The sequence below is a fragment of the Salvia splendens genome, unplaced genomic scaffold (assembly GCF_004379255.2).
Source record: "Salvia splendens isolate huo1 unplaced genomic scaffold, SspV2 ctg755, whole genome shotgun sequence".
Classification (NCBI taxonomy): domain Eukaryota; kingdom Viridiplantae; phylum Streptophyta; class Magnoliopsida; order Lamiales; family Lamiaceae; genus Salvia; species Salvia splendens.
Genome location: NW_024599428.1, coordinates 68,656 through 81,613, shown reverse-complemented (window position 1 = coordinate 81,613; position 12,958 = coordinate 68,656). Strand labels below are relative to the sequence as shown.

At 37.9% G+C, this 12,958-nt stretch overlaps 2 protein-coding genes across 2 annotated transcripts; both read right to left on the bottom strand.

The window, feature by feature from the left end:
- Positions 1-623: 623 nt before the first annotated feature.
- On the bottom strand, positions 624-3,804 carry LOC121791254 (4-coumarate--CoA ligase-like). Its single transcript, XM_042189264.1, has 5 exons — positions 2,727-3,804; positions 1,825-2,023; positions 1,182-1,395; positions 985-1,087; positions 624-886 (listed from the first exon to the last, which is right to left on the bottom strand). The coding sequence occupies exons 1-5, from the start codon at positions 3,732-3,734 to the stop codon at positions 761-763; spliced, it is 1,650 nt and encodes a 549-aa protein (XP_042045198.1). The 5' UTR covers positions 3,735-3,804; the 3' UTR covers positions 624-760.
- A 2,808-nt stretch (positions 3,805-6,612) lies between these two features.
- On the bottom strand, positions 6,613-10,630 carry LOC121791246 (respiratory burst oxidase homolog protein C-like). Its single transcript, XM_042189260.1, has 10 exons — positions 10,593-10,630; positions 10,384-10,489; positions 9,884-10,303; positions 9,261-9,647; positions 9,084-9,179; positions 8,882-9,000; positions 8,496-8,601; positions 7,523-7,596; positions 6,898-7,412; positions 6,613-6,792 (listed from the first exon to the last, which is right to left on the bottom strand). Exons 1-10 carry the CDS (start codon positions 10,628-10,630, stop codon positions 6,686-6,688), a joined length of 1,968 nt encoding a protein of 655 aa, XP_042045194.1. The 3' UTR covers positions 6,613-6,685.
- Between the last annotated feature and the right edge of the window lie 2,328 nt (positions 10,631-12,958).

Here is a 12,958-nt window from a genome sequence, read left to right as displayed (position 1 = left end):
ATCCATGTCAACTACGTGTACAATTCATGTCAACTACACACGTATAATGTCAATTACATATACAATTCATGTCAACTATATACATATAATTATAAGTTGTTGACATTTGATGTGCATGCTATTGGTATTTGATGTGCAAGCTATTGACGATAATACCCTCGAGTTGACATAATCTACTTACAGTTGACATTTTAAAAATGTTGTGCATGAGTGACTGAAAATCAATCTCAATTCTCCATCAAGCTAAAAAATCTCAACATAAAATACCCTTTTAATCATATGTATACATCAATATTTGAATGCCTAAAAATGGTATCTGCCTATAGTCCTATACAGACATTCTAATTTTTTATTTGACCACAACTCTAGTACAGAATAGTATTCTGGTGCTCAATGAAATTAATTACTAAATTAGAAGTGCTACTCCACCGAAAAGTTTCTTTATTTTAGGCAGACGGCAGTGCATCCGCCGTAATTATAATTGTAGTTACTTATGATTAATAATCTCTAATCAATAGTCAACATGATTATCCTACCAGAGCTTGCAATTCAGATTTCAGCGACAGGTTTGTCTTTCCCTTTTCTCTTAATACACATTTGAAAAAAATGATGAAGTTTAAAAGTTTAATCAACAAATAATAGATTTAATATTGCAACACCACACCAACATTTGTGTGTCTTGAAAACCCCATCATATCACAAAATAATACAAGAACTTGATTTTTTTTTGTTAATATGGCTTCAAATACTTGCAGCTTTATCAGTTTGGAGAAGGTGTAGTTGCTGCTAATATTGCCTTCAAATCCTTTCTCAATATTTTTCCAGATGGATTTTTGGGGATGGCGTCAATGAAAAATACTCGGTTAATTCTCTTGTAGAAAATAACCTGCAAAACCCAATAATTTTCATTATATTAAAATTCCATTATTAATTTAAAAAGAATTACTAATAAAGTGTAAATAAAATAAAATAAAAATATCCAACCTGTTTGGATATGAATTGCTTGATCTCATCCTCAGTAATTGTTGATCCATTTGATTTAACAACAAAGGCAACGGGCACTTCTCCCGCTTGTTCATCTTTCATTCTGCACAATATAATTACCTTAGATGTAAAATACATTCATTATTTTATATCAATAATAGAGAGTCAGGATCACCAATTTATCGAGCGGGACTTACGAGACAACAGCGGCGTCGGAGATGTTGGGATGGTTGAGGAGGAGGGCTTCAATCTCGGCAGGGGCAACTTGGTAGCCTTTGTACTTGATTATCTCCTTAAGACGATCAATAATAAAAAGCTCATCTTCTTCATCAATGAACCCTATGTCTCCTGTGTGTAGCCATCCTTGTTTGTCAATTGTTCTCTCTGTTGCCTCTGCATCATTCAAATAACCTGCAACAATAAATTTATTTATTGCATATTAAATACTTATAATTATTGCGACGAAATATTTTTGTTTTGGAACATCAATATTTTGAACAAGCAAAAATAAACGGTACATATAGCGTGGGATAGTGATTTTCATGGGTATGTGTCCTCACAATAACATAACTACCACCAACTTTATTCTATGCGTCATGATGACATATGTAATGATGTGTTGGTGATGTTACTAATTCCATTTTACAAAAACACCCTCAACTACTTAAAACCTTGGAGATTAAATTTTATTGAAAATAAAACTGCGACCTCTAGATTAAAATTTAATTTCACGGCAGTGTGTTCATATTAATACACAAATTATTTAGACTTGTCTTATTCTGAAATTGAGTGTAATTCAAATATGAGTGAAATAATTTCACCACGGATGGAAATTTGTACCTTTCATGATTTGATCACCACGGATGCAAATTTCACCAGGTTGGTTGCGCCCTAACGAAGCACCACTTTCCGTGTCAACGATTTTCATCTCAGCATTTCTTACCACGGTCCCGCACGCACCAGATTTTATCTCAAATGACTCTTTCGCAAATGCCAAACACATCGCTAGCACCGGTCCGGCTTCCGTCATTCCATAACCCTGCAGCACATGTCATCATTTAATGAAACTCCAAAATATTTTAAATATTGTTACTTGTCACAAGTCAATCCATAATTATACAATTATTAGCTAAATATTGTCTCACGAATTTTGATCGATAAAAAAAGTGTTAGGCAACTTTTCTATTACTACTATCATATTTCCTGAAAATTAAATTATTGGTGGGGCAAACTTTTTGTCACGTGTCGATTACAACATATCGTATCTATTAGGCTTGCTTAAAAAAATTCCGTGTGTAATTGAGTGAGATTTTGGACTCTCTAAAATTCATTTTTATATTGAGCAATAAACTGATTATTTGAAGGTATACGTTTCTTTCTTAGGTAGGAAAATGAGCCACTCAATACACTAATTTGGTGCACTATCGACGTGTATGTTACAATTAATTTGGATCCACTACTATACATATTCTTTAAATGATAATGGGTGAGAAACAAATAAACCATTTGCTGTAGAGTATTCAACATCAGAGCATGGACATATATCGCATTAAATTAATAATGCGGCATGATTTGAAACCATATGTTTTTAATGTTTCTCTCTAAATTTAGTTAGTCACATCAATTTCAGAGCGTCACTATATAAAGAATAAAAATAATGCGCAAGTGCAAACAAATTTAAATTTTAAAAACACAGGAATAAAATTTGTAACATTATATTTTTACTGTATTTGGTTGCTTACCTGTCCAAGCTTGGCATTAGGAAACTTATCCCTCACCGCCTCCTCGAGCTCCTTCCCCAGCGGCGCCGCCCCCGACATCACCGTCCTCATCGACGAAAGGTCGTACTTATCCACCACCGGACTCTTCACGATCGCCAGAACAATCGGCGGCACGAACGGCCCGATTGTCACCTTATAATTCTGAATCAGCTCCAGAAACGGCTCAATTTCGAATTTCTGCATCACCAAAATCGCGGCGCCGGCGCGGAGCCCGCACAGCAGGATCGAATTCAGCGAGTAAATGTGGAAGAACGGCAACACGCAGATCATCACGTCGTCGCTGTGAATATACAGATTCGGATTCTCGCCGTCGACCTGCTGCGCGACGCTCGTGACGAGCCCCTTGTGCGTGAGCATCACCCCCTTGGGCAGCCCCGTCGTGCCGGAGGAGTACGGCAGCGCCACCACATCGTCGAGGCTGAAATCCACCGCCGGCAATTCACTCTCATCCGCGGCAATCAGCTCCGAGAATTGCAGATAATCGGCCGGCGAGGCCTCCGGCGGCGGCGAGTCCACCAGCACAACCCTAACGCCGTTATCCTTAGCGTAGCCGTTAACTTTGGCGACGTGGCACGCCTGCGTTATGATTAGCTTAGCGTCGGAGGCCTTCGCCTGCTTGACGACCTCGGCAGGGGTAAAATAGGGATTTGCCATTGTCGAGACGGCGCCGATGTAGGAGGCGCCGAGGAAGGCGAAGACGAACTCCGGCGAGTTGGGGAGGAGGATCATGACGGTGTCGCCGTGGCGGAGTCCGAGGCGGCTGAGCCCGGCGCCGGCTCTTCGGGAGAGGGCCTCCACCTCCTCGTAGGTGTAGACGTCGCCGGAGCCGCCGTTGATCAGGCAGGGCTTGGTTCGGTACTTGGAAATGTTCTGGAAGCAGTAGGAATGCAGAGGAAGGTGCTTGGGAATGTAGATGTCGGGGAGTTTCGATCGGAAAATGACGTCATCTTTTCTTGCTGCGGTATCCATGTGTGGAATCGGAGGGGAAATGTTGGTATCAACTTTTGTTGTGTTGTAGAGTTGAACCTGAAAATGAGAGTTGGGATTTGAGGGATATATAATATACTATCTTGCTCAAAGTTGGTGAGATAGGGACTTGATGGGGAATTTGTGTTGCTCAGGGGTAAATTTGGGAATTTGGTTTTCTTTTCAGTGTGGTTGGTGAGAAGAGTTGAGTGGGCATTGGTGAATAGTCTTGAATCCACTCTTTCTATAATTGGATTATGAAAAAAGGCTAATCCTTCAAAATAGCTTTGATTTACAATAAATTTTCAGATTTTTTGTATTGGACATGCTTTTATATTATGTCTTACTACTATGAGAAGAAGAGACTATTTGATCTTTTAAGGTGATTTCATTTGTAGAGTGAATGAATGCATAATTGAAACGTAATTAAGAGTTTGTGTCTGAGTAAAACATTTAGATAGAACACATCAAATATATAGTTTGCTTAATGGAGTATAATTTATATCTTCTATGGTTGACAAAGTCTACCCTGTGATCTAAGACCCCCCCTAATCACAAAGATTAGTATTAAATTCTAAATACAGAATATAATCACATTTTGACAATTATTCCACAGAATTGTGTTTTTTCATTGTAAAAAAGCTATTGGTGGAGGCTATAGTTTCATTTCATCCAACTAAAAGAAAGCTACTGGTAGAGGCTAAGTGTCCTCTAACTACAAAAAAATAGTAGTAGTCAATTCAACATAAAAATATTTTGCGATGCACATATTTGCATATTTCGGGTGAGCAATAGTGCTAGTAATTTTATGTAAATATTATCCACCGAATGTTTGTACAATAATAACATCAAACAGAAACTTGATGGGAAAATTGGAATAAATGAAAGGGTTGATTGGTCAAATATGATTGACAAGCAAAAACTAGTAATAGTAGTAATACTTTGTCAATGGAGAAGCCATCAAGCGAGACCATCAATTCTAGTTGAATTTATCAAAATCGCAAACAAATTGTATTTTATTAATTCGAAACAATATTTCTACTAGTTGCATAATCAAATTTCATGTTATAAAATTTAATTCATATTAAACTTTGTTAGTTCCATGTGTACATTTGAATCATAGCCCAATTGATGATATTTTTTGAGAGAAACCATATGAGTTGACGTAACCATATGGTTGGTGTAAATGTAGGTAAGGTATTATGATGAAAGATGTGATATTTTCCACGTAGGATCAACCTAACATGAGAACTGACGGAGGATAGGGTCTCCTTGAACGGCCGATCAACGTCGTCGTTGTTACCTACTACCACGACGTCGTATTGTCTAGCATTTTGTCTATTACGTGGCAAGGGCAGGGATGATGCAATTGGGTTATATTACTAGGAAACAGTATCGGATCTTATTCAAAAATTGGTAGTTGCATTTCAATATTCGTAAGCTCTAATTAGGTTTAATCGTTGCAATTTGCCAGCCTGCCCAATTATTTTAATTTGTTGCTATTTTTAAATTAATTTTTTTTGGTAATGTGACCTGCAAATTTTGGCTTATTCCTGATCGATTTTTTTTAATTTTTTTTATTTCAAACATATTGTATTGTATCCGGTCTTAATTTATGATATTAAAAACTGAGTTATGATCAAATCAGGAACGGAACCAGAAATACAAATTAGTTGGGGTTAAAATTTAATAAAATAATAATATTATAAAAAAATTAATGTAATATATATATATTTATTATATTTATTTAATTCAATTTGTTATTCCGATAGATTTGTAATAAATCAAACAAACCAAAAATTAATAATATGCAATCAAATTAGAAAAATCTGATACTCCTATGTTGTTTGAAATATGAAAACAATCATAAATGTTGAGGAATCAAAAATTAAGAGTAATGAGGTATTAGATCGAAATACATTTATAAAAATAGGTATTAGAATAAAAACTAATTTAGTTGTTGTAATTTTGTTATTTGGTCTTTAATTTGATGTTATGTATTTCAAATAGTATTCAAATAACTATTTTTAATTTGATGTTATGTAGCAGTATAATTTAGGTGAATCCAATTAAATATAATAAGGCATTAATTAAATAATGTCATGTACTAATTATTTTAATAAAATAAAGTAATTAGTCTCAAAACCTACTGTGTCATACCATGAATTTAAAACTATGGAAATGTATTTGTTTATTTAAATTTTAAAAATTACAAATTGCTAGCATAATTAAACAGTCAACCTAATCAACATGGTTTATCTATTACTTTATGAAGCACAGGAAAAAGAAGGAAGAATATAATCAAGGCTAATTTGGAAACATCTTACCTGACAAGCTAATGAACCACTCCCAAATAGCTTGGAAACATAATAGACATTTATTTAATAAAAAATTCCAAAGACTTAATTATTTACAACTCCTACTTACTAATATAGTGAGAATTTTAAATGTAGGATATTTCAAGACGTGTCTACAAATTATACTCCATACCTTCATCAATCATGATTTTAACCCACCAAGATTGAAGTGAAAAAAATAATCATCCTTCAACAGATAAAATAAGAATAGAACTAAAAAAGAATATTAAATTATTTTTGTAATAAATAAAATAAGAATAGAACTAAAAAGTAAACGATTAATATCAACTTGAATGGACCAAGGCCCAATTTCAAGAAGCCCACCTTTCGAAGGTCCATTAGGCTTGATTGTATCTATTTGGGTCTTGAAGTTTAAATTGAGTGGATATTTTTAATTGATTTATAAACTTGATTGTTGCGATGAAAGAGTATAAGCAATTTAAAAGCATTACGGCCTACCAATAACGAAATACTAGTATTTTAATTACAGATGCTAACATTTATTACAACACAAATATTTAAAATTCATCAGTACGATTAAAATTGGATCTTGAAAATAACATTACAAATTTACAACCCAACTTTTCGATTATAATGTTAAAAGTTTTCTTTGTGGAGTACAAATTTGGCTGGGTTCGGGTGAGAAATTTTAGTTGCCTTTTTCAGATCTCTCATCGTTGCTGGTGCCCCACAATAAAACACTCCTGCAAAAATGGCCAACAACAATTTTCTTAATCAATCAAGTAATTAAATAATGATTTATGAGTTCACTTACTTACATTAACAAAAACAATAGTATATGAACTCACCAACTTTAGAATCAGGATGATTCGTTGAAATTGTTTGGAAGACTGTGTCCCAATTAGGCCTACCAAAGTGTGACTTGACCCTTGTCCCAGCCACAATATCGATTCCACTTTTAGCAAGGATGATTGATTGAAGCTTAGAAATTAGGAGGGAACGAGCATTCCCTTCTTCATACACATTTGTGCAGTAATTGTGCATTTCTATGACTCGGTTATGGTCCATTTCGACAACCTCATTCATCACGCCCTTGAACCAATCGAACGTACCCTGCTCTTTAGTCACCCAATAGAAGTAAGCCTTTTTCGTCTTGAATTGATCATGTTTATCACCGCCACGGCTTCCCTCCTCGATCGCGTTCTCTTCATCCTCCATGGCTTTTATATTGGTGGCGATGTCCTTCACCACGCTGATCATTGGGGTTGCGCCAATCCCCAGCCCTATTAGTACCACAATTTCGTATTTTTTGTAGTCTTGTGTTGGTGCTCCGTAAGGACCGTTGATTAGTATTTTTGGTATACTGTGGGATTGAGACATTTAGTACCAATGTATGATGATTGTTTTGTGATTTGTGCTATTAATCCATGAACACAATTGTTTTAGAATGGGTTGAGGAAAAGTCCGACTTACTTATGATTATTTTCTACATCAATAAACTTGGTTGACTGATGTCCACTTTTTTCTGTAAGTGGCGGCCGAGGTACCTTACAAGGAACAAAAAAACATAATACTATTACAATTAATAAGCCACACATTTTTAATTCTAAACAAACAATAAGACATTACTAGATAAATTAAGTATAAAAATACTTTGTAAAACGGTAGGCTAAGAGTATATATATAGGAGATTGTTGATTTCAGATAATGTTCGAATACTGAACTAGGAGTACTATATCATTTTACAAATACATTAATATCAGTTGGATTCACAAAATATTCATATCAGTTTGTAATTCAATATCAGTTTGCTGACTCGTGAATATCAGTTCCTGACTCAATATCAGTTCGTTGGCTCATGAATATCACTTTTTGATATATTTTGTAATGGTAACTAATACTAATTTATCAGAAATTTGATATAATTTTTGGTTCTCAAAGTTCACTTTTTTAAAGAAAAATTCACTTTATATAAAAGGAAATTGTTAGACTTCTCATCCAAACAAGACAAAAGCCAAGCACTAGGATAAAACTACACATCATGATCGAGTGTGTATAGTCAACTCTGAAATAAAATAAAAAAAAACTTTAAAATACTACTCCCTTCGTTCCATAATAATAAAGTCATTTTGCTATTTTGGTACGTTCCATAATAATAAAGTCATTTCTTTTTTTAGTAAAAGTCAACACATTTCTCCACACTTACTTTACTATCTCTTACTTTATTCTCTCTTCATCTCTCTACCTTTTCATTTTTCACTTTATTCTCTCTTTACTTAACTTACCTAACACAATTTTTCTTAATCTCCGTGCCGGAAAAAAACGCCTCCAGTACTATGGAACGGAGGGAGTAAAAAACAGTAACAAATAGAGTAATGAAATAGAATCTCAAGTAAAATTTAAGAGTGGATAACATTTATCAAAATGAGCATATATATGAATTTACCTTTGAGCTGAATACTTCCTGAATTTTTTTGGTCCAGTCACCGGCATCCCGAATGTGAACACTTAAATAATCTTCTCTAGGAGCTGAAGTTATTGAAAAAGGGTGCCTGCAATTATTTAAGTAATCCAATTATTATAAATAAGACAACATTAATTATATGCAGTTTGTCAAACTGGTTGTTACACATACAATTACCTGTCAATTCATGGTAGGTAGTCTATAATATACACCTCTACTAAGTCTAAGATACAAAGTTTGAGTTTGATCCTTAACAATACATATACTTTAAAAACATCTAGATGATCCCATATTCATGACATGTTAATCTATCATACTACTTTTTTACATTTCATAATAATAATATAAAAAAATAAGGAGACACATACCATTCAAATGGAGAAACAGCTGAACAGTTGACAAAAATATACTGTCCACTTTTATATCTGAATGTTTCTTTATGAGGCTTCATGTGCAGTGCTAACACTTTTCCTGGGTAGAATGCCACCTTCATCCATGAAATTAATTAAAACAAGCACATGAATACTGTACAAAAAACAATTATAGTAACATTTATTATGGTTTATTTACCCTAAGGGTCTTGACTGGCTTGACGCTGGATCTGAAGGCTCTTATCAATCTTTCTCCAACATAAATTGTGATAGGAATGGCAACATACATCCAAGTCTACACACACCACACATATAATCAGATAACTCAATCAAAAAAATATCACTTTAAACTCTAAATAGGAGAGTGAGAACTCACAGTTTTGTTGTACCATTCATGGGTCATATATAGGTTGATTCCATGAAGAATGAGAAGGGTATAGACAATGATGAACATGTGGTGTGAATACCAGAAGGCATTGAACCCTGCAAGCTTGTCCAAAGGCTTTGGTAGATGCACTTTGTTCCTTCTAAAAAATGGTGATGCAAGTGTGAATGCTATAGCCATCAAAACCACCATCACTATCCCTGTCACACCCTCATGCCCTCTCACATAATGCCAATAACTCTTTGGCTGATCATCTCCAAAGTACGGTGCCATCTTCTTGTACTCCTCCGGGCTCGCATGCATGAGTCGCGGAAAATCGCACGCCAGATGGCTTATCCCGTGTATTCCAACTCCTATTCCGATCGCCGTGGCAACAATCTATAAATCCAATATTTCAATCAAATATTATTAATTTGATTGGAACTAGAACCCTATCTAACAATAGTACTAATTAAATCTGTAAAAAAAAATAGTTTAGTTGTGGACGACATAGGTTTAATTTAAGTAAAGTTTTATCAGGGAAAAATCAGACCTACACCTCAAAGAAGAAAAACTTATTATAAATACATAAAGAGTAATGTTAGTGGACGGCATAAAATAGAAAAACAAGATACCATATGGAAATTGATATTGTCATCAAAGGGAAGAACCGCGCCTAAGCTAGTCCTGTTCCTGAGCCACGTGATGGTGTTCCGGCACATGGGGAGCAGAACCAGCGCCATGTTGAGCTTGAGCGTCTCGGCCGCGCCTTTGGCCATACAAACGCAGTGCCCCATCACCTCGAAAGCCGCCTTGTTTTTGTACTGCACATATTTGTAGGCGAAAAGCGCCGCCATAACTCCAATCCACAGCGCCAGCACCCACACCCTCCGCCAATTTGCGTCCAAAAAATACGCAGCGCCTCTGTAGAACCGCTTGATGAGCACCTCGATTTTCGTTGGCGGTCTGCGGATCTCACTCGGCAGCTTGCTCAGATTCCGGCTGTAGTCCGCGTCCAAGTCCTCCGGCTGTAGGAGCTTCTCCAAGTCTTGTATCTATGTATCGATTATTAATTAATTAATTAATTTGATTTTAGGTTGAGATTAATAGTTAGATTGGTTGAGTTGAGTTGTACCATGATGTACCCAAGCTTGTTGGGGTCTAATTCTTCCATAATTACTTTTGCATAAATATCTTCCTCTTTTTTGTTAACTGACAGCTTGTTTGCTTTAGCACTCAGGCTTGTAATCTACATGACAACTTATTAGGATCAGCGACTGCACATTATGTTACTGTATTGTTTTTGCAAACAACATACACTTCATATAATTATATCATATATACCTCCCGGATTTCATCTTCAGTAATTCTTCCATCTCCATTTTTATCAACCCTGGATTCAGAATTCAAATTGCATTAATTTATAATACATACATATATAGGGTTGGAAATGAGATCGAGTGTAAGAGTAATGTTTACATTTCAAAAAAAATTTGAAGGCCGCTGATGGGGTACGAACTAAGCCCTAATGGCAAGCCCAATAACAGTGACGGCCCATCAGCCCAGAGCCCAAGAAAGAGTACCTGTTCGGCACCAAAGAGTTCGGCACGACCAAAGAGTTCGGACTCAGCCCGCGACCGAAGAGTTCGGACTCAGCCTACAGCTTGGTAAAAGCCGACCAGTCAAGCTCTCCTCTCAGATCGGCAAGAGCTGATCGGTAAAGTCCAGCAGTTCGGTCTCAGCATTCGACCGAACTAGGAGTTAGTGGACTCATGAAAGGCCTCCACGACCTCCGCTATACCCACGATCTATTTAGTGGTACGAAGCAGTTATTGAGCAGTTATTGCTCACCCACGATCTTGTTAGTGGGGCTGCAAACCACGATCCTAGTTCAATGTATAAATAGAGCTTAGATCAGATAGAAAAAAGGTTAAGCTCTCTAGAGATAAAATACCCTATAGCAAGTCTGTGTTGTAAGCTGTATTTTCGCAGATCAAGCAATACAAACCTGCCCTCATTTCTCCCCGTGGACGTAGATTTACCTCAGTAAATCGAACCACGTAAATTCATTGTGTCATAATTCTCTACCAGCATTTACTAACATCAATAATTCGCGGATCCATCACTGGCGCCGTCTGTGGGAAACAGAGAACAAAATTTGTGATAAAGCGAATTTTTGATCCATTTTTTCCACCCAAAAAATGCATACCAGATCGCAGAATACCCGTATTCCTGCCCGTGAGAACCAGGAGGAAGCCAATCCATCTCATAGGTCGGGAAAACAGCCTAGGGATAAATCCACCACCAGTTCTCATGGCGAAGGAACAAGCCGCTCCAAAAATCGTCCCACTGAGTCTTCCCAGCAGCCCGATTTGAATGAGGCTGTCAAGCAGTTTTTGGCTGAAAAGCAGGAGGAATTCTTAACCTTCCTGCGAAAAAGCCAAAAGCAGCCGGAGACGAAAACGACGGATTCTCCTTCTCCCTCCGCACAAGAAAGTCACTACCGCAGTAGTGTCGCATCTCCCAGGAGAAAGAATCCTCAACCCCGACATATTCCTGCTCCTCCTCGGTACCGGAATCACAGGAGAACTCAATCTCCTCCATACCGACGAGATATCGGATTCGCCGTGTACGGAGCACTGAAGACTCCGTTCTCGGACGACATCACCCGAACTCCCCTACCACAGAACTACCGAACTCCGTCGATGACTTACGACGGGCTCGTGGACCCTCACGATTTCTTGGGGCGCTATCAATATAACATGGCGAACCAGGGTCTCAACGAGGTCCACATGTGCAAGCTGTTTCCCGAGCTGCTCATCGGGAACGCGAGAAGGTGGTTCGATAGCCTCCCCCAGGGCAGCATCAGATCTTACCGAGATCTAATGGATGCCTTCCACAGGAGGTTTTTTCAGAAAGCGGAAGCCCGAATCACTTCGGCTCAGCTGCTTTCCATTCGTCAAGGTCGCGACGAAAAAATCAGCGACTTTATGACAAGATTCCACAAGGAATGCCTGCAAGTAGACGATCTCAACGATCTGCTTGTCATTTCGGCATTCCAAAATGGAATCCTGCCCGGAGCTCTCTACAGGAAGCTCGTTGAGTGCGGTCCGCAGACAGCTCAGGAGATGTGGGACATTGCGGACCAGTACTCCCGGGCCGATGAGGCAGATCGTCGCAAACGGTCGTTAGACAGCTCATCGTCTCGAGGAGACAGAAGGAAGCCCGATCATAGCGATCAGGGGCATCCTCGCCGGACTCCATTTGAAAGAATTCAAAGGGCTCCGGTGCAAGACAGATTGGGACCTCGTCTCAATCCCGAGAAGCCGCCCGCTCAGTTCGTACCGCTGAACAAGCCGAGAGCGGAAATTTTCGAACTGCACTCTGACCTATTCGAAAAGCCAAAGCGGATGACGAAATCAGCCGCGCGCCGACCACAGGATAACTACTGCTCCTACCATCAAGACCACGGTCACGATACTGAGGAGTGCAGAAACTTGGCTGCAGGTATCGATGTTCTTGTGAAGGCAGGGACATTGAAAAAATACCGAAGTAAGCAGCCAAAGAAGAATAAAAAGCAGAGTGGTGCGAACTGCGCTCCTCAGGATCCGAAAAGGCAGCCGGATCCCGAAGACGATGACGAGCCGCAATATGATGGAGTAATCCAGACTATTGACGCGCTCCCTGCCGGGAAGACCAAGTCGTCCCTA